This window comes from Emydura macquarii, unplaced genomic scaffold (genome assembly GCF_026122565.2).
Source record: "Emydura macquarii macquarii isolate MOO-44397 ecotype Brisbane River unplaced genomic scaffold, CSIRO-AGI_Emac_v2 contig_1253, whole genome shotgun sequence".
NCBI lineage: Eukaryota > Metazoa > Chordata > Testudines > Chelidae > Emydura > Emydura macquarii.
In genome coordinates, this window is record NW_027131390.1 from 36,521,656 (window position 1) to 36,546,569 (window position 24,914).

General features: G+C 46.1%; 1 protein-coding gene across 2 annotated transcripts in view; it reads right to left on the bottom strand.

Moving 5' to 3' along the window:
* Window positions 1-3,336: 3,336 nt before the first annotated feature.
* Window positions 3,337-24,914, bottom strand: part of ARHGAP36 (Rho GTPase activating protein 36) — a 61,275-nt gene continuing 39,697 nt past the window's right edge. The window contains exons 8-11 of one of the 2 annotated variants that reach the window (XM_067549779.1): window positions 23,783-23,931; window positions 22,187-22,363; window positions 9,436-9,533; window positions 3,337-4,324 (exon numbers count right to left, since the gene is read on the bottom strand). In XM_067549779.1, coding sequence (XP_067405880.1) covers window positions 4,072-4,324; window positions 9,436-9,533; window positions 22,187-22,363; window positions 23,783-23,931 — 677 coding nt within the window. In that variant the 3' untranslated portion in view covers window positions 3,337-4,071. Of the gene's footprint in view, window positions 4,328-9,435; window positions 9,534-22,186; window positions 22,364-23,782; window positions 23,932-24,914 lie in introns of both variants that reach the window. The other variant, XM_067549778.1, reaches the window with a different exon arrangement.

A 24,914-nucleotide genomic window follows, 5' to 3' on the forward strand; every position in this document is an offset into this window, starting at 1 on the left:
AGCCAGAGCGGTGCCGCGAGCCAGAGCGGCATTGTATAGCCCGGTGCCGCGAGCCAGAGCGGTGCCGCCGAGCCTGGAGCGGTGCCCGAGCGAGCGGTGTTGAGGGCGTTCGGTGCCGCGAGCCCGATCGGTGCCGAGAGCTGGGTCGGTGCCGATCGTCGGGTGAGGGCGTTCGGTGCCGGGAGCTGCGCACCGGGGAGCGAGATCGGCGCCGGCGCGGTTGTTCCGAACTCCTCGGCTCCGCCGGCGAGTCGGAGCGCTGCCGAGAGCCAGGTGACCGGTGCCGAGAGGTACGCACCGAGGTGCGGGGATGTTCAGTCTCTCTCGGTGCCGGTTGGCTGTCCCGATGGAGGTGGGACTCCGAGGCAGCCGATGGAGAGTGGCTGCCCTCGGAACCTCTAGACCGCTCCCGTTGCTGCGGTACCGAGGTGCTCAACGACCTAAGGTCGGAGCGAGGAGGGGGAGACTCCACTTCCCCCGTCCTCGACCGTCTGGGGGGAGACGATGTTTCCTGTCTCCGCTGCCCACCGGGGTAACCCAGCGCGGATCTACCCCGAGACGCCAACCCCGACTCCCTCGGCCGAGGGGGGGATGGAGGCGTCGGCATGGCCATGAGAGCCCGTGCCGCTACAAACGCCTCCGGCGTCGACGGCCCTTGCAGGAGAGGTCCCCCACCCCCCGGGGTCGGGGGAGGCTCCCTGCGTGGTGACGCCTGTGTCGGCTCTTGTTGTACCCCCTGCTGTCCCGGTAGCAGGGGGGAGTCCATAGACGCAGGCTCCAGCCGCTTCTTCTTCTTCGGCACCTTGTGCGCCGGTGCCGCTGCCGGTGCCGGAGGCGCACTATGCGCCGATGAGACGCTCGGTGCCGATGGAGATCCCGAGGGCTCGGAGACCGGACGAAGCGCCGACTCCATCAGGATCGTCCGAAGGCGGGCATCTCGCTCCTTCTGCGTCCTAGGTTTGAAGGACTTGCAGATACGACACTTGTCTTTCCTGTGGAGCTCGCCCAGGCAGCGAAGACAGCGGTCGTGCGGGTCGCTGATGGGGAAAGCCTTCGAGCATTCCACGCAGGCTTTAAACCCCGAAGTGCCCGGCATGGCGCCGGGAGCCCGTAAGGGCTAACTAAGTAACTTAAACTACTAAAACTACTACTTTTTTTTTTTTTTTTTTTAAACTATACAGGTTAAAACTATGAACTTTAACAACTAACTACAACTATAAAACTATAAACTAGAACAGGTTTAAGGAGATTGCTACTTGCGATAAAGCAAGGGGCAGCGTTCCAAAAGACCGTCACGGGCGGAAAGAAGGAACTGGTGGCCACGGGGTCGGCAGGCTCCCTATATACCGCGACATGAGCGCGGCACTCCAGGGGGCGCAGGAGCCGACCCGCAGGGGGTTGCTAGGGGCAGAAAAAGCAAACACTTCCGGAGGCTGGCTGCTTGCACAGCCATTCTGAGTAAAGGAAAATGTGACTATAATGGGGCGCACTCACCTATGATGGAATGCATATGAACACGATAACATGGCAGTTACAAAGCATCCACCCTCTAGAGCTGCATCACTTATTCTTCACCTTGTCTAACCCCCCACCGCGTGACCTGTATAGCTAAGAATTCCAGTACATTTTCCTCCTAGACAAACCTGGCTTTGGCTGCCTCTGCTTACCCCCTGCGCCCATCCCATCAGGTGATCTTTACAACATGCCTTGGGAGATCAACAGACTGGACTATTGGGGACCTTCTCAGAGTTCTCTCCTTTTATAAGGGGCCAACTCAAGGGCCTCTGCTAGTGGAAGCAGTGTCAGCACAGCATGGGCACAGATGTCTCTCAGGTAGAATCATAGAATATTAGAGTTGGAAGGGACCTCAGGAGGTATCTAGTCCAACCCCCTGCTCAAAGCAGGACTAACCTCAGCTAAAACATCCCAGCCAGGGCTTTGTCAAGCTGCGGCTTAAAAACCTCTAAAGATGGAGATTCCACCATCTCCCTAGGTAACCCATTCCAGCGCTTCACCACCCGCCTAGTGAAAAGCTTTTTCCTAATATCCAACCTAGACCTCCCCCACTACCACTGGAGACCATTGCTCCTTGTTCTGTCATCTGCTACCATTGAGAACAGCCTAGCTCCATCCTCCCTGGAACCCCCTTTCAGGTAGATAAAGGCTGCTATCAAACTCCCCCTCATTCTTCTCTTTTGCAGACTAAACAAGCCTAGTTCCCTCAGTTTCTCCTCATTAGTCTTGTGCTCCAGCCCCCTAATCATTTTTGTTGCCCTCCACTGGACTCTCTCCAACTTGTCCACATCCCTTTTTGTAGTGGGGGGCCCAAAACTGGACACAATACTCCAAATGCGGCCTCACTAATGCCGAATAGAGGGGAAAAATCACTTCCCTCGATCTGCTGGCAATGCTCCTACTAACGCAGCCCAATATGCTATTAGCCTTCTTGACAGCCAGGGCACACTGCTGACTCAAATCCACATTCTTATCCACTGTAACCCCCAGGTTCTTTTCTGCAGAACTGCTGCCTATCCCGTCAGTCCCCAGTCTGTAGCAGTGCATGGGATTCTTCTATCTTAAGAGCAGGACTCTGCACTTGTCCTTGATGAACCTCATCAGACTTCTTTTGGCCCAATCCTCCAACTGGTCTAGGTCACTCTGTATCCTATCTCTGCCCTCCAACATACCCTAGCTTAGTGTCATCTGCAAACTTGCTGAGGGTGCAATTCACCCCATCCACCAAATCATTAATGAAGATGTTGAACAAAACCAGCCCCAGGACCGACCCCGGGGCACTCTGCTTGTGACTGGCTGCCAGCTAGACATGGAGCCATTGATCACTACCCATTGAGCCCTATGATCTAACCAGCTCTCTATCCATTGTATAGTCCATTCATCCAACCTATACTTCTTTAACTTGCTGAAAAGAATACTGTGGGAGACTGTATCAAAAGCTTTGCTAAAGTCAAGGTATATCACGTCCACCGTTTTCCCCACATGCACAGAGCCAGTCACCTCTTCAGAGAAGGTAAGCAGCTACAAGCAGGTCAGGACTTTTTAGATAGGGTGACCGTATTTCCCAAAGTGAAAACGGGATCCTGCGTGGGGCTGACTCGAGGCACTCTCCTCCTTTTCCCCCCATGGGGCTAGCCCAAGGGGGCCCCACTGCAGCACTGCCACTCACCCAAACCCCCCCAAACATTCCTCCACACCCCCCCTAGAGGGCTGTGCCCCCAACTTTTTTTTGGCAAAACTGGGCATTGGTCCTGTTTGCTCTTGCTGATCAGTTGGTAAGAGCAAACTGGACAAATGCCCAGTTTTGCCAAAAAAGTCAGGATGCCTGGGACAGGGCTTAAAAAGGGGACTGGCCCGGCCGAAACGGGACATATGGTCATCCTATTTAGAGGGCAAAACTAAGACTTTAAACTCTACCCAGAAACCAACAGGCAGATCCTGGAGCACAGGAAACATAAGCTGCCACTAGAGGCACCACTCACTTTAACAAGCAGGCACCTGTTCTGCGCCAGCTTCCGTTTCTTGGTAGATGGAAATGCAGCCCAATGGCCACCACCAGCTGTGGGCACAGGAGTACACACTCAATGCCACCAGGCCTCGTGTACACACACACTGCGCTTTCCCTGCCATTGCGCACAATTTGCCCTCCTGCATGCGCACACACACACACACGCACGCACAAACACACGTATACAAACAGTTTTGTGATATGCTAACTCTCCAGCAGACTTTAACAAACAGGAATTTTATAAAAGCCCCTTTAAATCACGCTCTACATTCTGTAGGTTCTCTCTCATTATTGGCGAGGCCAGGCTGAAATTCAGCATAATGTATCCTTAGATCTTGTCTATGCTGGCGAAAATCAGTATGTAATTCACGGGGGCAGCCGCAGTGAGCGTAATCATGTAGACAGGCCTCCTACATTTTTAGCACTACATTGTCTAGCTCTGCTATATGGCAGTAAAACATCTGTGCGGTTTATAGTAGCACCTGAGGAGCTGCACTGATACGAATTAGAAAGCTGATTATTGCGAATGGAGAAATCACCTCAGAGATTTATGCTTCCCAAGATGTCCCCACTCTTTCCTGGGTGACAGAGGCTTTCTTCTTGTGGTGGAAACATTGCCCGGTTTTGTACATGTTAAAGGTGAGGGTGGAGGCTGGGCTGTGCTGCTGCTTCTTAATATGCAGGTTTAGGAATGAGACGTGACTGTACAGACGTGAGGAAACTTGAGCAGTTGCCAGCATGCAGCTTTGGCTGGACAGTAGGGAGGGAGGATGCGTCTCTTTCGATTTATCACTGCCTGTGCTGCTAGGAGACAAGAGAAACCACAGGTGACATTTCAAACCACTCTTACTTTCAAAGCAAGTTTCTAAAAGGCTGCAAGGAGTGGCTCCCAGCAGGGGGCTGTTTTGTATGGGGCACTGGCAAAGCTTGCTGCTACCCCTTCCTGGCTAGCCTGGTTGACTGCTTTTATCTTTCCAATTGTGGTGCTGGTCAACACTTTTTGAAGCTCTGAACTTTAACCAGCGCAGTAGACATGGCCACAGATAAACACACACAAAGACACATGCACACACAAACACATGCAGTGCAGACACACGCACACTGACAGGCAGACACAGGCCTAGGCACACACGCATGCATACTGCAAGCTCATATAGGTGTACAGACCTTATATAAAATATGAACCTATTTAAAATGCATTTCATCTTGATGAGCTCTACTGTAACTTTTCTGGCAAGATATAGCTAAACTGGCTGACCTAGAGACAAACTCCAAAAGAGACGCTTTCCTGTAACCACCTTGTTTGCAAGAGGAACCAGAGCATTGATTTGTTTTTAGCATAACAGAAGAAACTGGAGATGACTAAATTTATCTTAAGTATGAATTGATTTTAAATTTTGCTGATGAATGAATGTTCAGTGACTGGTTTTGTTTCTAGGGTTTTTCATATTAGCTATTTTTATGATGTTTTTCTATTGAACTTTCACTCAAACGATAAGACCAAAAGTCAACGTCTGAATTTTCAATATTTGGGGGGTGGGAGGGTGTCACAGACCAACAGTCTCTGTGATAAGCACCAATTATTTTTTAGATTGCTGGCTAACTTGGACTTTTCCCAACTGATGTTTGCTAACGCTCTCCTAATTCAAACCTGACTAGACCAACTCACATGGCTTCAAGTTGGACCTTACTTCTGATTTGTGTGATGAGCACAGAGGGAGGCACTGCAAGTGGAATTCATACACCATAAGAACTGAGGGAAGTCCAAGAAGCATTGCCTTTCTAGTCAACAAGCTCCCTGAAGGCAGGCTAATCTTCCCGAACATCCATGACTGGCCACCTTGGGGAAAGGAAGTCATGACATCAACAGCCAGGCCACTCCAGCCTTGGACCAGCCTCCCTACCCCAAAGGAGGCCTACTCGTGAAGGGCACTCGGCCAACAGAACATCACTCTCTGACTCCTTCACTGCAGCTCCAGCTCCTGCTCTTCAGGACTCCAGAAGACAGTGAGAACTGAAGGTTTTTAAACCCCAGTGATCATAAGTATCTTACTTTTCCTTTCCTTTTTTTTTATAGTCTTTTATTATTATTAACTGGGAGACATCACAACATTTTTATTTTCTTTATTTTTAGGGTGTGAAAGTGGAACTGTGGCTGTGTGCATGTGTTTAGTCATCCATCAAGCCCACCCAGGGAAGACCCCAGAAATAAAAGTTCCCCGGTTTCAACAGCCCTAAATATTGCCTCATAAAAACACTCATGAACATGTGTGTGTTCTGTGCCCAAAGGTCCAGAGAAACTTTAAATTGTCATCTGTAATTTCCAGTAAATAATCATCAAACTTCTGCTTTTCACAAGTATCCTGCTGAAGTCTATATTATAACATCTTGGGGGGTGGGGATAGAATTGGTGGGCAGGGAGACCTTAAGTCTAAGAAGGAATCTTTATAATTGGCCCTGAGGTTGTGGTTTGAACATCAGATAATAATTTGGTTTCGGTATTAAGTGTTTGAACCACCTTTAAATTATAGATTTGATTGAAATTCCTTAGTAGGAATTTATAACCAAGTGGACAGCCACATCTCAGATTCCTTTTTAGCATTTATAAGGATTGGTTGTTCTTGTTCTCAATGTGATGATTTAACTAATTTGATGCTTGCACACCAATCCAATATAGAGACTAACTTGTTTGGTTGTTGATCTGATCATGATTTGATGACTGCTTTATTTTTAACTTAATTTATTATTTAGTAATAGCTTAGGTTTGGGGTATGTTTTCTTCATTTGATTTTAGTTTAACCGTTTTAATAAAATGTATAAAATTGAAACAGTCAGATTTCTTTTGGTAAGTCACATGTGTTGAGTCCCTCTGAGGAATTGGATGAATAACAGCCTGTCAATCTGAAAATGCCAGAGTTAACTGGCCTATGAGTCTCACAACACATAGACACAAGTAGACACAGGCACAACCGCATGGGTAAATGAGATGACCTGGGTAATTGTAGGCCTGTCAGTATGACATTGATTCCAGTAAGATAATGGAGCAGCTGATATGGGACTCGATTAATAGAGAACTCAAGGAGGGTAATATAATTAATGCCAATCAACATGGGTTTATGGAAAATAGATCCTGCAAAACTAACTTGATATCTTTTTTGGGTGAAAATGACAAATTTGGTTGGTAAAGGCAATAGTTAATATACTTAGACGTCTGTAAGGCATATGACTTGGTACAACATGCCATTTTGATTAAATAACATGAACAATATAAAATTAACTTGACAGAAATTACATGGATTAAAAGATAGCTAACTGATAGGTCTCAACATGTAATTTTAAACAAGGAATCCTAACTGAGCAGGTGTTTTACATGTGGGGTCCTACTGAAATCAGCTCTTGGCCCTGTGCTATTTAACATTTTTATTAATGCTCTGTAAGATAACAAAAAGTAAACTGGGAGCATGCAAACAGTATGTGTTTCAACATGGCCACATATAAATGTACTAGTAGCCAAAAGCCTGTGCTCCTGCATGAGTGTAAGTTGTAAAGTCATGTGTGCAAAAAGCCAAAAATGATTGAACTTAAAAAGTGGACAGTCACATAGTGCGACTTCCAGTGATGACTGAACCTGGGGATATTCTTTAAAAAATAGATAAATAAATAAATAAAAGCTGTAGCTGTTTCTATTGTTTCACATAGACTCAGACGACATTCTAGGCTTCAGAGTGACAAGTGATGTTTGGGGTTGTTGTGTGTGATTGTTGTCTGAGTGTTTCTGTTGATCTGTGTGTAGGTTGTGTTGTACAGGGAGAGTTGTGTGGATTTGTGCATGTGGCAAATGAGCGATGTGTGTTGCGATGAGGAGCTGTGTGTTTGGGGTTTTGTGTGCGCTGATTGTGTTGTTGTGTGGGTGGCTTTAAAGAACTGTGGCAGCTGGGCCAAGTAATCCACCACCATCTGTGCAATCTCTCTCATATAACCAATGAAATTCTTGCATGCAAATTAGCCGTGGAGTAAGCGTGGTGATTGGCTGTTACTTCTGATATCACAGTGGTCTTGGTCTCAGCATGGTCCTGTAGCTGTACACAACACGTGTAATTCATAAAGTAAGAATGGCCGAGAACTTAAAAATGGGACAGTCACGGACTGTGAAACCCAGTGATGACTGAACCTGGTGATATTCCGAACAAAAAGTGCTCAACCAGGCTTGTAAGTATTTCCATCACTCCACACTGCCTCAACAGACATTCTAAGCTTCAGAGTGACATTAAGGGCTTGTCTCAGACACAGAGTGATCTGGATCACTTGGTAAAATGGGCAGAAGCAAACAATGTTTTCTAATATGGCTAAATGTAATTGTAGGCCATCTTTACACGATGGGGGACTCTACCCTGGTAAGCAATGACTCTGAAAAAGATGTGGGGGTCATGGCGCATAATCAGCTGAACATGAGTGGCCAGTTTGAATGTGTGGCCAGACCGGCTAATGTGATCCTGGGATGCATAAACAGGGGAATCTTGAGTAGGAGCAGAGAGGTTATTTTACCTTCTGTTTGGCAGTGTTGGAATACGGGGCCCAGTTCTGGGATCCATAGTACAAGATGGATGTTGATAACTTGGAGAGGGTTCAGAGAAAAGCCATGAGAATGATTAAAGGATTAAACGAGCATACCTTATGGTGATAGTCTCAAGGAGCTCAATCTATTCAGTATAAAAAGAGAAGGTTGAAGGGTGACTTGATTACAGTCTATAAGTATTTACATGGGGAACAAATATTTACTAATGTGCTGTTCAATCTAGTGTAGAGAGGTGTAACATGAACCAATGCCTGGAAGCTGAAGTTAGACACATTCAGACCAGAAAAAAGCATACATTTTTAAGGGTGAGAGAAATTAACCATTGGAACAATTTAACACTGGTCACGGTTGATTCTCTATTGCTGGCAATTTCTAAATCAAGTTAGGATGTTTTTGTAGGAATTATTCGGAAGACATTCTCTGGCCTGTGTCAGACGGGAAGTCAGACTAGATGATCACTGTGGTCCCTTCTGGCCTTGGAATCTAGGAATATATACACAGAGGCACAGATGCACCCACACCCACACACACACAGTCTACACCCGCATACACAGCCACACTCCCAGACACCAGCATGCTCCTACAGGTGCAAACACACACATAAGTGTAAGCAGACAGTCACCGGTGCATGCATGCAGGCACAGACAGCATCCAGGAAAGGAGTTTGGGATGGGTTTGTGGAAGGAGCTGGAGAGGGGACCAGAGCCCGAGCCAGAGCTCCATCTATACTGCCATGTTATAGCCCTGCAGCGTGACCTCCACAAGCCTGAGTCAGCCAACAAGGGCCAGCCACAGGTGTTTTGTTGCAGTGTGGACATACTGTGAGAGGTTGAGTAGAATAGAGTCAGGAAGTCAGTGAGGGGGTGTGCGCCTCGGAGAGACTTTGGGGGCAGAAGGATATTGGAGAGGGTCAGAAGAACTGGGGGGAGGGAGGGCGGGGTGGGACACTTTTAGGAGGAAACAGAAGATTGGAGGAATTTCTGTGGTCCTGGGTGGGATCAGAAGGGCAGCTTTTAGGGAAAGAAAGAAAGAATGGGCTGGGAGAGGAGGGGGAATGTGGTGTTTGAAGAGACAGGAAGAAGTAGGGGTAGGGAATGTTTTGGAGAGAGGGAGGGGCCTGCTGAGAAGAGACTGGGAAGGCAGAGGGAAGGGCGGTTGAGGGCAAGTCTGAGGGTTCGGAGGTGAGGAAGGCAGGAGAGAGAATGAAAGGAATAATTTGCAGAATTGTCATCGGTGTTGTGAATTTGCTGCCATTTTGCAAAAAATTCGGTTTCTGCAAAGTTAATAGCCAAGTCACCCCAGCAGCACTTCAACTTCTTTCTTGACAAGCACTTACAGAGTGGGGTTGAACTTCCTGCGTAAGAGATAGTCAATCACATCAGGGTCTGTCTGAAACAGCCTCCTTAGGATGTCATTCTGCACCTCTGGATTCACCTGCAAGAGTGACAGATGGGTAAATAAGCCAACTCCTCCTCTTAGACGAAAAACAAGCAGAAACAACTAAGTCACTACTCTCCAAACACACAAGGATTTCATGCAAGACCTAAAGACTTGTGCTGTTTACCAACAAACACAATGCACCGACTTTACAGGGATATTTTACTTCCCACTTTTCCTAGTGAGTCTGAACAGAGCCGGGCACCAGGCTGCACTGTCAGTCTGGAAGATTACTCTGCAGGGCACCTTAAGACAGTGGACGAAGTACAGATCCTTGAACTAGTAGGATTGACTAGTGTGGTCCCAGAGCACCATGGGCCCAAACTAACTCTTCTGTTGTGGTTGCACTTTCCAGCACATCTTTCTGAAGCCAAGGCTTGTGGGAGATTTCGAAAGGCCTTCTGGGAGCCCATGTGGAATTGTGGGAGAAGATGTTAAACTCCCATAAGTCCATAGGAAATTCCCATAAGTCCCTGGCAACAAGCATCATTTCCCAGTCTTTGCCTTAAAATAAAGACCAGGAAGATGGCTCAGTTTGTGTGCCTCATCACCTAGAAAGCTTTCTGCCGAGGCTTTGAAAATCGTCACAGGGTATCTGTGGTTCCACAGCATGGCGGTGGAGAGGGTTGCTCCAGAACTTGTGGTAAGCCACAGACTGAGACCAGCAGTTAAGGGAGTTATTGTTGCAACTCCAACCCTGAACCTCCTGTGGAGCAGTTTGGGATGAGAGTCACAGAGTGGAGCTCTGCTTAGGAATCTGCCCCTTGACCACAACTCAAGGGACTGAGCTGTGGAATCTGGCTTCCCCAGGCAGGTCATCCTGGGTGCTGCTGTCCTGGAAATTTGCATTTAGAGCTGGACAGAAAGTAGTAAACCCAGATCAAATTCAGTGAAGCGTTTCAGGCAGTTTAAAAAAAAAAAAAGAAAAAAAAAGAAACCATTGTCAAAAAAGTCAAAACATTGAATTTCAGCCATTTTGAAATGAAAAGTTTTGACTTACAGTGTCAAACCGGCATTTTGCTGAGAAATTTTGTTAATTTATTTGGGAAAAAAAACAAAAAAAACTGAAAAAAAAAAATTGTTTTGGATCAACCAAAACATTTTGTTCAACCTGAAATGCATTTTTTTTCCAGTTTCCCCATTTCAATGAGAGAAACCAACAACATGCAGATTTTGTTTGAACCAAACTGAAATATTTTCAGGATTATTTGGTTCAGTCTCCTGAACTTAAAAAAAAAAAAAAAAAAAAATCAATTTGCTCAGCTCTAGTTCCATGGCATTACACAGAAGTAGCCCAAAATCATGAGCTCAAGGGGGAGCCAATTCTTTGAGGAATTTAAATAACTGGTGAAAAGTTCCAGAGGGGTAGCTGTGTTAGTGTGTATACAGCAAAAACGAGAGTCCTGTAGCACCTTAAAGACTAACACATTTCTGCAGGCATAAGCTTTCGTGGGCTGCAACAGATGCATCTGACAAAGTGGGTTGCAGCCCACAAAAGCTTATGCTCGCAGAAATGTGTTAATCTTTAAGGTGCTACAGGACTCCTGTGTTTTGGGGTTTTCTTTCTTCCCAATCTGTACTGGCAGCAGAGACTGAACCTATGTGCCCTTTCAGCGCCTGCAAAGAGACAAGCCCAGGACCACTTCAACAAGAAGGTTACTATTTAGTGACACAGGCCTCAAGGAATTATCATGGCAGGCTCCTGAACTTGTACATAGAGTACCAGACAAAGTGCATGATGCCAGAATTATAAAAATAGATGGGCTGAGACTGGAGCTCTTTTCCCACAGCACAACATTAACAGGGTCTCATCCCTACTGCTGCCATGGTCCACGAAGCCAATTTCCAGACTGCACACCCTGTGGATATGCAGATTCACTTATATGCACAGCTGGTGTGGGATGTTGCAAGTCAAGTGGAGATGGTGAACGGGACAGCTCAGCACATATTATTGACCTGCATCACTGCACAAGTGATACAAGCACATGTGCAGGAGCTAGTTGCTATGGCAGTTGTGCTGAAATCTCTTTTTGAGCCTTTATGTAGTTAAGAAGTTTCCTCTGACACAGTCTGTCCTCATGGGTCACCTCTTTCTTACTCCTGAAACAGTCCATCGTAAGTCCTTTCTTCGTGCCTGCACCTGTCCTGTCTTCCAAAAGCAGTCCTGATTTTCTCATTGAGCTGGAACATTTGGTTAGAGCTTATTTCATGTCTCACTGCAGATCCGGGAAACGATCTTCACTGATTTTCATAATTTTCATGGAGTTTAAGGCTGTATGGGACCATTGGATCATCTAGTCTACCCTCTGTATATCATAGGCCATCGTATTTCACCCAAATACCCCTATATTGAGCCCAATTACTTTTGTTAGACAAAAGCATTTCATTCCTCAGGAGACTAAACTGTGTGCCATAGTCAGAGAACAGGAGAGACTAAGGCTCCAACAATGACAGGAGATTGATTAGGTGAGAGATACTCACATAATCCCAGTAGGCGATCCACACTCTATACCGCAGAGGAAGGTGGAAAAAAACCAAGGTCCCTGCCAATCCGACCTATAGGGGAATTTCTTCCCAAACTGAAATCTGGCCATCAATTTGACCCTGAACACGTGAGCAAGTCACACCAGCCAAGCACCTAGAAAGAGAATTCTCTGTACCAGCTCTGTCCACCCTGTCTGGTGTCCCATCTACAGCTGTGGCGAACATCTGATGCTTCAGAGGAAGGTGAAAAAAAAAACAACCCCCAGAACAGATCTGGCCAATTGTGCAGGGAGGAGGGGGGGTGGGAAGAAATTCCTGTCTGACACCTGCAGACCAGCTGGAGTCCTGAAACATGAGATGTGATAAAAGTTATTGTCTAATGCAGAGCTGCAAGTGTTATGCGCATGTAGAGGGCAATGCAGGCAATCCTGTTCTCTCCCTGGCCCATGAAAGAAGGCGATGAACAGGGAGGTTCAAAGATTCCAAGGGCAGATGGAACTCATCCAACTCGAACGCCTCCTTCCCCCTGCATAAAAAGCTGTAGAATTTTTCTCTTCCTTTTCCTCATTCTCATCAGCTCTGGCTGGTCCTTGGTGCAATACTGGTCACTGCAATGAAAAGTGGAGATGGTAGGGTAAATAAGCAGAGTAAGGGTACATCCAGCCATCCCTTGGATACCAAGGCAATGCATTCAAAGTTAAAATTTCTATTCTGTTTTGAATGTCAATGTCTCCTTGCATGGCACTTTCTCTAGGACTCGACATGATGAATTCCTGAAATTAGACTTCATTCACAACGGTAAAAGGAATAACGGGGTGGGGGAGGGTGGATGGATTACTGGAAGAATGGGCATAATGGACAAGGAGGTTGTGGCGATCCATGAAAAAATCTCTGTGCAGAAGGTCTTGGCAAGAGAAAGAAAGGTGGTACTGGAGAGAATGGAGACAGAGGCAGCTGATAAGTCTGCACTGAAGTTATTTGTCTGGATGCAGTCAGAGTTCCAGTGAGGCTGTGCAGGCTGCTGTGGGGAATGTGCACTGTCCCCAAACTCGATTGCAAGGTTAGAGCACCAGCTTTCGAAAAGGTTTGTTGTGAGGACTCCTGAGGAGTGGGGGGAAATTATAGCTAAGCTTAATAAATATCTCTGATAGATTTAATTGCTTGCATTCAGTGTCTAATAGCAGACAGGGCAGGTAATGTAATGATGTAGTGCTCTCACCCATGAGCTGTCAGTTTTACACCCTTTCACTGTCAGTTTATGCCAAATGACCATTAAACAGAAAGGTGAAATGAAACATGATTGCAGCTAGATAAAAGCAGCACATTCACTGACACTCTGGCCTATGGGCTGACTGATGCAACATGATGTATGTGCTTTGGCCACGGTGCCCAATGCATCGTTTGCTGCAGTCACATTCTCCTAGTTTTATATTATTTGCTCCATTACAGCTTCTGCTTGACCTTTCATATTATTTTAGTTGTCTGCCATTCCGATGTGACTTGTTGAGCCAGGCACTAACTGAGATCACTCTAGCTGAGATCAGCACCCATGGAGCCACCAGTGCAAAGTAGTGTGGTGTTGGGTTGTGAACATTCAGAGCCACTATTCAGGGTGCCCGATAAGAATCTGTTAAACAGGAAATAAGGACAGTCTTGCATCCACTCAGCCATAGTGTGCTGGGTCTCTAATCTTTCCAAGTAATTAAGCGGGACGCTGACCTTGATAAGATATGAGAGGACTGAAGTGGGTGGGCAGTGAAGGGGCTCAGCAAATGTCCCTTGTGACTACAGAGACTGAAGGAGATAGTGGAAGATAGGCACTTCTGCTCTCTTGGGAGACTAATTAACAGCAGTGATGGCAGCATTTCCTAGAAACAAGGAAATTCTTAGCCACTGAGGCTGCAAATTCAGGCCTCATCAGTACATTTTGTAGTCAAAACTGCTTACCGCCTGCAGAGAGTCCCTCATTCCTGATTCCTGCATCTGTTCAGAAATGGTTCCATGGTTGTCTCTGAATTTTGGGGCTCCCTGCACAGAACCTGAAACATCAGCAAGGTCTCCAGCTCCTCGTTCCTGCAGCCTGCCTGACTCACAGTGCTCTTCTACCCCTTCTCAGTCACACCAATGCCTGGCGCCTCTGTACTATTCAGGAGCACATCAGCCTGTGTGGTAGAGTGAGCTCTAGCCCACCAGGCCTGGGATTGTTGTCCCAGACCTTATTTCCCTGGACATTAAGTCCCTTGATCTTTTCCTGGAAGTGCTTGGACACTTAGGGAGTGACTACAGAGGGGGGTTAATCTGAAGCTTTTTTCATGCACTGCAGGTAACTCACAGTATGCCAGCCACACCAACAGCGTGCACGGGGACCGCCCATTCCATTTTCAATTCACATCATGCAAACACCCGGCAGCAGTTTGCTGTGCACTGAGGGGCAGCAGCATTCTCCATGGTCCTTTGCTCTTCTGCTGAGCAGCTAGCATCCTGGGATTGTTTTCACTGTGCATTGTGGGAAGACACAGATCACCGCTGACATCTGGAAGCTGGCCACCCCAGAATGCTATCGGTCTGTACCCAGCCAATTCAGCATGGGGAGATCTCCCGGTGGGGTCAGTCTGTTATGCCATTGGCAAGGTTCTATCTAACCAGGTACTGAAGCTGGGTAATGTTCAGGAGATTATGGAGGGCTTTGTCTGCATGGGGTTCCCAAGTAGTAGAGATGCAGTTGATGGAACCTATGTGCCTATCATTTTCCACCCTGCCTGGGCACAGTTTGGAAACAGAAAGGGGTATTTCTCCATGGTGCGCCAAGGACTGGTGGATCAGTGTGGCAAGTTTACAGACATGAATGCAGAGTGGTCTGGGAGAGTCCAGGGTGGTAGGATCTTTCAGAACTCAGGTCTGTTCATCAAATTGGAGAAAAGACTGTCGTCCCCAGGGGCACTTTGGACATTAATGATCCGGTTACTGTGATCATCCTGGCTTATCCCCTGACGCTCTGGCTAATGAAGCCATTCATGACCCACTTGACAGAAGGAAGGAACATTTTGATGGTCACCTGAGAAGTTGCAGAATGGTAGTCAAATTGCATTTGGCCATTTGAAAGGCAGACGGTGCTGTTCATGGATTAGGTTGGAAGCAGCAGAAAACAAAATGTTCCAACCACTATAACTGTACATTGTGTGTTGTAAATGATTTTTATTCTGAAACAACAATAAAAACAATAATAAACCTTTAATGAAACCAATGGAAAAATAATCTCTTTGTATTTGGAAATACATTTAACTAATCAATCTACTAAATAACCAACTATACATACATCTTTAATTAACAACACAGTGCCAACAAAATTCCAAGTGCAATAGGAAGAACGTTTCCAACACAACCATTTGGGGGAGAGCGGCATAAAGTTCAAGGCGAGTGCACACCTTGCCGCTGGCTCTATTTATCTGCAGAGGTGCTAGTATTGAAAGCTGTGGCTTGGAACCGTAAGGGGCATTGTAGAGTTCAAAAGATCAGGACTCCCAGGTACAAGTGTTCTCGATGCTCAGAGATTGGATCTGAGAGGTGAATGGGAGCCATTGAGAGCACTGAGGCAGGGCTGAAGTGGTTAGGTTTGCTGCTGGTCCCAGCATTATCTAGGAGCTGAAGGACGTGACTGAGACACAAATTACAGGACCGCAGGGCCTGCTGGCCTAGCAGTAGCAAGTTTTGAAAAAGGCGATATTTTCCACAGCCACGCTTTCCCTGGCTGCTACGACACTGTCCTCAGCCACTGCCATGATCTCCTGGGACAGCTGCATTTCTTTCTCCCTCTGGGTCCTCGTGTACCGCCTCTAGTGCGCAGCCAATTTGGTTTCCTTCTGAGATCCTGCTATGAGTTCTGCACATATCTCATTGCAAGGCTTCTTTTTCCTCCCGCTCAGGTTGGCCAACCTATCAGCAGTATATAGAGGCTCTGTCCTTGATGGTATGGCTGTTGCAAGTGCTGTGGCTGCAAGAGTAGAGACAAAAACCCAGTCCTTTATTGCTCATATCCCAGACAAGCCATGATAGGGTTTTTTTTTTTTATGATGTATATGTTATTTTTTCTCCTGTGACTGTTCCCATTCAGGGGGAACGAAGAGATGGTAAGTGGTCTGTGTGTATGGAGGATGATGGGCGCATTTGGATTTCAATCTACTGTATCTATTTTCATGCTGTTAGGGATGGCTGGGGTAGGTGGTTGAAGTTATGGAGTCCTGGCTTGTCTTTGCAGTGCACTGGAGGTGTTCTGAGGGTGCTGGAGGTATAAAGGCAGGGTTATGGGGGCATCAGGGGCAAGCTGGACAGTAATCACCTCTACATCCCCTTTAGGTTGTCCGGACTCTCAATTACATTTACACTGAGGTGGGTGACTAGGAGGCTGAGAATGGTCTTATTCAGAAAGGCAAAGGGAAGAACAGTGAAAGACCTGGTGAAGTTTGGATGATCCCCCCAGAAGTGCTGGAGGAGTGGAAGGGGACTGCAGATTAGACTAGAGGACATGAGCGTGTGGTTATTCCCTATAATCTACAAAACAAAACAAGCAATTGCTTGAATCTTAAGTTCTGGTCTATCTCCTCTGCAGAAGTAGAGAAAGGACACAGAAAAACTGATAGGGTCCTGCAATGCTTGCCAGCTTGAATGTGTTACACCCGGCCTTTGCACCTCAACGGGGAGCAGTAGGGCTATGCTGGGCATGCAATGTGCACTCAGGCCTCATTTAAATTATGACAACTATCCACATTTCTCTTCCTGTAAGTGCTGCCTCAATGCACTTTTGCATTTTGCACAAATCAACGCTTTCATTATTTGAATCTGCCACAGGAGGGGGAGTGGAAGCGGACAGGGGACAGACTGACAGCCCCTTGGTGGCAGGCACCATTTTGAAGCAGCTAAGAGGGTGGGGGGCAGGCAGGGGATACTAGCTAAGAAGCAACAATAATAAATTGTAAAGAGAGATGCTTACATGCCAAAGTTCCCGACGGGATCTGACTCTTCAGTCCCAACCTGGGTTTCTGGCTGGGACTCGGACACAGTCAATGCAGGGCAGGAATCAGGGCAGGACTGCCTTTCCAGCTGGCCATCGGCAGGCTCCTGAGTCCCAAAAAAATCCTGGCTCTCAAGGGACAGCTCCTCTCTGGCACTCTTCTGCTCATTTTCTGATGGGTCTAGCCGGTTGCCCTCAGTGGTGGGGGAGAGTGTGAGCATTAGGCTCCGAGCAGCACCTGGGATGGGTCATACTATAATTGTGTAGGATCCTGTCCAGTTCATCAGAAAATGGAAAGGTCACATGTCCCCTACCTGACTGTCTCCTTTTATTCCTCATTTTAGTGTACTTTCTCCTGAGCTGCTTGCTCTTTATCTGGTATTGGCCAGCACCCAGCTGTGACCCCTTGTCACCATCTGCTTTGCAATGTCCACAAAAGGTTCCTTGTTCCTGTGGCTGGTCACAAGAGAATCCTGAATCCATGCTTCTTCCCAGATGGCAAAGAGATCCAGGGTCTCAGCATGGCTCCACGCAGCTGCATGGGGCTTCTGGAGTGCTACCATAATTGCATCGCCACATTAAGGGTACACTGGGATCCAGGACCAAACCAGCAAAATCTGGTTGTGTGCCAGCTTTTAAAAGGCAGAAGGGCCATCCTGGAAATATGACACCAGGACAGGAAGGGCACACAAGTAAATGGACGGTCAGTAACCATCGACCTGCAAAGCCGTTGGAAGCATGCAAAAAAGTGGTGTACAGCAATTGCATGCCCATGAACAAAAGCCACACTGATTCAATTTGAAGCAAACCTTGTCCACTTTGCAAGAGGACTTCAGAGTTCCCCATAAATGCAGAGTTAGTGCACCGTGATGAGTTGTGCTGTGTGTATGCAAGCATTTTCAAACTGGATTAACTTGATTTGATGCAGTTTGAAATCCCTGGGTAGACAAGCTCTTTGTCACAAACCAGTGTTCAGAGGGCCTCTGGCCAGCTGGCAGTGCCCTCAAAGGAAAGGCTTCCTTTGAGATAGATACTTGCTAAGAATGGTGTTGATTCACTTTAGAGAAATTTGTTGCAAAAACAACACATTTGTACATTTGTACATGTAAGGGGCTCTGGCCAACTTGAGCTCTGTGCAATGGAGAGCAGGAGAGAGACCAGACAGGCCACATGAGCAGTGACATGTTCTGTGGGTTGTAGTAGAAGCCGCAGTACAGATGGCCGGGAAATTTCTGACAAAACATTTTTTCACTGAAACAAACCTTTTGTGGAAAAAGGTCAGTTTCGACAAATTTTTCAACCAAAATTATTTGGTTTTTTTTTTAAACTGACATTTTCAAAATAAAAATTTTCTCGCCCCATTTTTAAAGGACTTTTCATTTTGAAGTTTAAGCTCATTATGGGAAAATTGTAAATTAAAATCAAGATTGGATGTTTTTCTAAGAGATCTGCTCTAGAAATAATTTTGAGAAAGTTCTCTGGCCCATGTCATACCAGAGGCCAAACTAGATGATCACAATGATCTCTTCTGGCCTTGAAATCTATGAATATATATATATGAATCCTTTTGGTCTTAAAATCTATGTAGAAAGCAGCAGCATCACCAACTCCTGCTCTATTTTCCCCATTTATATATCCAAATGTGTTAACTCTTGTGCTCACAGCATGGCACTGGGAGATCAGGTGCAACTGGTTTCTGCCAGGACCCCTAAATCCTTTTTCCGGGTCACTGCTTTCCAGGACACAGTCCCCCAGCCTGTGTGACCTCATATTCTTTGTATGACCTTGCATGTGGTTGTATCAAAAAACACCGCACACTTTTACCAACCAAGCCAGATCGCTCTGTAGCACTGATCTGCCCCCATCATTATTTACGTTTCCACATTCTTTGTATTATCTATAAACTTTATCTGAAATTATTTTACATTTCTTACAGATCATTGATTAAAACATTGAATAGTGTCAGGCTCAGAACTGATCCTTCCATAACCACCCACATTCAGTGATAATTCCCCACTAACAGTGACATTTCAGATCTACTAGTTAGCCAGTTTTTAATGTGGTTGAGGGGTTTAGTTTTGTGGAACATTGGGGAGAGGGGACTTTATAGTTCGGATGACTTCCATCTCAGTAAAAGGTAGACCAATCTTCTCAGGGACACATTGGCTAGAGTAAATCAGGAAGATGTTAAACTAATAGCAAAAGGGGAGGGTAAAAAGAGGGAAGACATGAGCACAAATTCGAGATGTTGAGAACAAAAATCAAGGAACCAAAGGACACGAAGAGAAGAAATTCTTGAATTGCCTATATACCGGTGCTAGGGGCCTAGCTAACAAACAAGAACAATTGGAATGGCTCATTTATGAGCATAAATTTGATGTAGTTGGTATCACTGAAACCTGGTGGGATGATTCCCATGACTGGAATGTTAAAATCAATGGTTATCACCTATTTAGGGAGGATCAAATGGACAAAAGGGGAGGGGGAATTGTACTCTGTCAAAAATGGCATTGCCTGTTTCCGAGACACTGACAACTTGGAAGAAAACTATCTTGAATGCTTATGGTTAATCATGCTTACTATTAAAAATGATATCATATTTCTAGTATGAATCTAATCTAGCCATTGAATCTTGTTTGGCCTTTGGGATAAATTAAATTAAAGAACCCTCTCATATCAGACATCTTCTCCCCATGTAATACTTATAGACCATGATCAAGTCACCTGCTAACCTTTCCTTTGATAAGCTAAATAGATTGAGCTTCTTTAGAACTGTTCTACACTGAAAATTTACATCAGCACAGCTACGTCTCTCAGGGGTGTGAAAAATCCATGCCTCTGTGAGACATAGCTATGCCCCAGAGTAGACAGTGCTAGGATGACAGAAAAATTCTTCCATCAACCTAGCTTCTGCCTCTCTGGGAGGTGGATTAATTACAGCGATGGCAGACACCTCCCATTGCTGTAAGGAGTGTCCCAACTGAAACACTACAGCACTGAAACTGTACCACTGAAGCAGTTTAAGTGTAGACATATCCTTAGTCAGGTGGGCTTTCTAAACCTTCAGATATTCTTTTAACTCTTTTCTGAAACCTTTCTAAATTTGTCAACATCCCTTTTGAAGTGTGGACATCAGAACTGTATGCAATATCTGGTAATGGCATCACTAAAGCTGTATACAGAGGTACTACCACCTTCCTACTGCTACCTGATGTCCCCCACTTATAAGTTCAAGGACTGCATTGGCTTTCTTAGCCACCTATTGCACTGAGAGCTCATGTTCACTTGGTTTCCGCCATGACCTATAAGTCCTTTTCAGAATCCCTGCTTTCCGGGGCTCCCCCATCCTGGAATCTTTGTTCCTATGTAGATGACCTTGCATTTGGCCATATTAAAACATACACTGTTTGAATGAGCCCAGTTTACAATGCAATCCAAATCACTCTATAGAATGAACCCATTCTCACCATTATTTACTACTCCCCCAATTTTTGTTTTATCTGCAAGCTTTCCAGGCAATGATTTTATATTTCTCCCAAATCATCCATAAAGATATTGAATAGCATAGGGCCAAGAATAGATCTTTGCTAGACATCACTAGAAACACCCACTTGGAATGATGAGTCCACATTTATAATTACTTTTTTTGAGACCTATTAATTTTTAATCCACTTAATACGTCCTACATAGATTTTGTACAATTTTAATGTCATATAGTACTAAGTTAAATGCGAGACTGGTGAGACCATTACTGGAATATCGAGTCCAGTTCTAGTGTCCACACTTCAGAAAGGAGGTTGAATACTTGGAAAAGGTTCAGAAAGAGCTATAACAATGCCTTGAGGCCTGGTCAACTTGCCTTACAGCACCAAAATGAAAAGAGCTGAATCTATTTGGTTTATCCAAGAGAAGATAAAGAGGTGATTTGGTCACAATTTATAAGTACCTAAACAAGGAGAAGATTTCTAATGCTAGAGGTCTCTAATGTAGCAAAGGCAGAAGATCCACTGGCTGGAAGCTGAAGTCAGCAAGGTTCAAACTGAGCATAAGATGCTGACATTTTTAACAGTGAGGGCAGTTTCCCATGGGGACAACTGCCTGGGGGTAGGTGGACTCTCAGTCACTTAGAGTCTATCAATCAAAATTACATATCTTTCTAAAAGATATGCTTTAGCTCCAGGATGTAAAACTCCTTTTGTGTAGAGGGTCAAATTGCCATTGTGCTTGGAGTCCATGGGCCCAGAGTAAAAAGGTCACTGGCAAGAAGCAAATTTTGTTGATTTTTCCAACTGCAGCATATGCCTCCTCAGCTAGCAAAGTGAAATGCTGTATTCTGGTAAACTCTTGCCCTCTGGCCATTAGCTAATCCCCCACTCCACCCATCTGCTGCCCACCAACACTTTATCATGGCTGCCTCTTTTCTCCCACATTTTCCTCCCCCCATCTACCAGCGCACACGGGCATTTCACCCACCTCCCCCCTGTAAGATTTCTGCCCCCTTTGCATTATTCCCTCTGCCCTCTCAGGCAGGGAGAGGAGGGGCCAAACAAAAGCACCTGCAAGCAGGAAACTTGATACCCCTGCCAGAAGTTCAACCAGAAGTCACTGGGCTGGATGCAGGATGATTGGGAGGATTCTTTGGCCTGGGCTATTCAGGAGGTCAGGCTAGATGGTTAAGAATCCCCTCTGGCTTATCTATGAATGAGGACAGTGCAGATCCCTCTCCCAGGGAAGTTGGCACTGCTTGGCAGGGCAGTGAAGAGGGACCAAATCCTTGGCCCTGCCATTCCTCCCCCCATCCAGGTGACTTCCTCTCAGAAGGTGGCAAGAGCTGAGTGGTTCCCTGGTCACAGGGCCTGCTCTGTGATTGGCCTTTGCATGGGCTGGAGAAGCCAGGAAGGGAGATGAAGGCAGGAGAGAGTTCCTTGTACGACCTTCTGCCCCTCACTCACTTGACAGGGCCAATCACGATGTGACCCAGAATGAATCTCACCACCCAACTCACATCAAAACAAAGAACAAATCAAGATTTTGCAGGCCAGTGACAAAGCTCCCTACTAAGAAGCCAAGCTGTGGACACTATCTGTCTCCACTGCCATTACTGCACAGAGGAGGGGAGATTCAGAAAGGTATTCATTGCAAAAGCCTTCTTTCCTACCATGAACAAGGCTTCATAGTTCTCAATTAAACTATGGAGTACTAGGATGACAGAAGCGCTGTCTTCGAATTCCATGGAATGGGCACTGGGGTCTCTCTCCAGAAGTTTCTCTCTTTGTAGGATGTTGGGACCAAAAATTGTAGCCAAATTTGAGGCAGTCATTTTGTTTCCGGGAACCTAACAACCAAACACAGAAATTAGTGTCAAATACCAACCCAGTGACACATCCCGCTCCATATGCACTCCCTTACCCCATGACTGAGGTGAAAGGAAGGCTAATGAAGGCCACTTCCCAGGAGAAGAACAGGGCTGCTTCACGGCACTATGAGACTCTCCTTCTCCATCCTAGTCTTCGCTACCCTGTGAGCAAAGACTCTCTCTCACATTTTGAACTCTGAGTCCAGCACAGCACTTCCGCTAAATCAGCAACCAGTCCACAGATGATTTTTTTGAGCTGGCTTGCAGTGTCTTAAAGCTCCCTCCCTTCCCTCATGAATCAGTCCGACCTTTCCACCTATTTCATGTGCTGGGATCTCAGTTTCGCAGCTCAAATCATAAAGTAACAAATAACATTTCCATAGCCCTTTCCACCCCAAGACACTCTACAGACTATATACAAGAACAACTTCACCTACCATCTCTGGTGTGGGACATGACAGTTGTTTAACAATACACAGAAACAGTATAGAACAGTTCAGGGCAGGAAGCAGGAAATAGCATCATAGAATATGCATTATATCCAGTTGTCGCTGCACAGGCAAATTAGGGGTGTTGTATGTAAATCATCTTGCCTTCGTTCTCTAAATGGAAATTTAGCCAGGACACCAGGGACACTTTCCCAATTCAGACATGGAATCTTTAAATGACCACAGATGGTCAGGACTTCAGTTGTATCTGGTAGCAAGCACCTCAGCAGCTCCCTCACTGCTGTGCTGACAAGTGAGAAGGTAGGGCAAGGCTCTCAAGTTCATACCACCAAATGCTCCTTTATGTAGATTTTTCTGGGCATTCCTAACCATGTTCTGATAGGCCCAACCTCATTCAGCTTGCTAGATCTGACAGGCTCACGGCACAAGGTGGGATGGCGGTAGGTACATAGAGGAGCTGGGATGGATCAGATTGTTTTCAACATGAGGGGGAAGTCCAGATTTCCATGTTTAGCTTAACCACTTAGAACTATACCTGAAACTGACTGTTTTCAAACCCACTAGTCCTTGAGCAATGGTCTCTTGACTCATGCAGAAGGAGGACTACACAGTGCTGGGTGCAAAATAATTAACCAGAGGCCTTCGATTTTGATCCTGTATGTATTACCACCCATCATATAGTGCTGGAAACCACAGGCATAGTAGTACAAGAGTAATATCTTAGGAGCTCATGGCATAATGTGGTAAAGGTGTAATTTATCCAATTACAGTACAAAACCACTATTTAGAAAACAAGGGAAATCATTTTAGAACACTGTACTCTGATGCTGCAAAAACTGGAAAAGTAATGAAGCACGGGTCACTGGTGAGCCACTGCAATGGTCCATCTCTACAGAAGATATGTATCAGTGCACAGCCTTATGGGTGCACAAGCAACTGAATCCATTACCTCTTGTCCATCTGGACCTGTGAAATTCTGGGCATGCTCTGCCACCTTGTTCAGGAACTGCAAGAGCCGATAGAGGGTATCGCTGTTACAGGTAGGCAGGAGGTAAACCAGCAGCTGCAGCATGGAGAGCTGTGGCAGGCGCTCCATTGCTATTCAGATAAAAATGAACAACTCAGTTAGAGCAGAGACTGACAAGACAGCCAGACTATTCCAGACATTCACTCTCACATGAGCAGATTTCCTAAGCAGCCAAACGAACAGCATAGCTATTGTTTACCAGTTTGGTAACAGGAACCCAGGCTTTCCCATGATCCCGTAACCACCCACTGCAGGGCTTCATGAACCTTCCCATTAGAGACAGGAGACTGGGCTGGATCCAGTCTGTCAATTCCTCTCTTCTTCAGTTCCCAAGAAAGCAGCCTGGGGATGAGAATCCTGCAATCCATCATTCGCAGCCAGACGATTCCTCTAACATTGATTGTTAGAAGCTCACAGAAGGGGCCAGTCGTAAGGTAACTGAAAACTCAGATTGACAGTGTAGTCCTGTATGAACTCCGCTAAGATTTATATGAACTTCCCCATATTGTGAGCTCTCTTTTCCACACAGCCTCAGAAGTTGTATTTGTATCTGTGCCCATAACAAGCATTTGTAACATCAGAAATAACCTGTCTGTCCATCCCTTCTACATGCCCACTTCAGCTGTACTCCAGGCACCTCTGCCAGAGCTCCTAATGTCCTGATGGGTAAAGAGGGCTCCTTTAAACACCCTGCTTTTAAAAAACAGTCATATTTAAGGTCATACGGCTAGGAACAAGGAATGTAGGCCATGCTTTCAGGCTGAGAGACTGTGCCCTGGGAAGTGGTGACTCTGAAAATGCCTTCAGAGTCATGGGGGAGAACCAGTGCAATGCAGTAGCTAAGAGGGCTAATGTAAGGGGACTATTAGCCCCTCACTGAAACTGAGGGGTCTTTTTGGTTGGCATCCCTCAGTCCCAAAGGGCAGGGGAGGGTCGATGAGGAAGCAGGACCCTGTGACAGACAGCCACTAGGGCCAGTGGGGAGAAGCCAACACCTCAGGTCAGCCTGATTGATAAGGCAGATAGGCCAATGAGGGAGCCAAGAGGCCAGGGG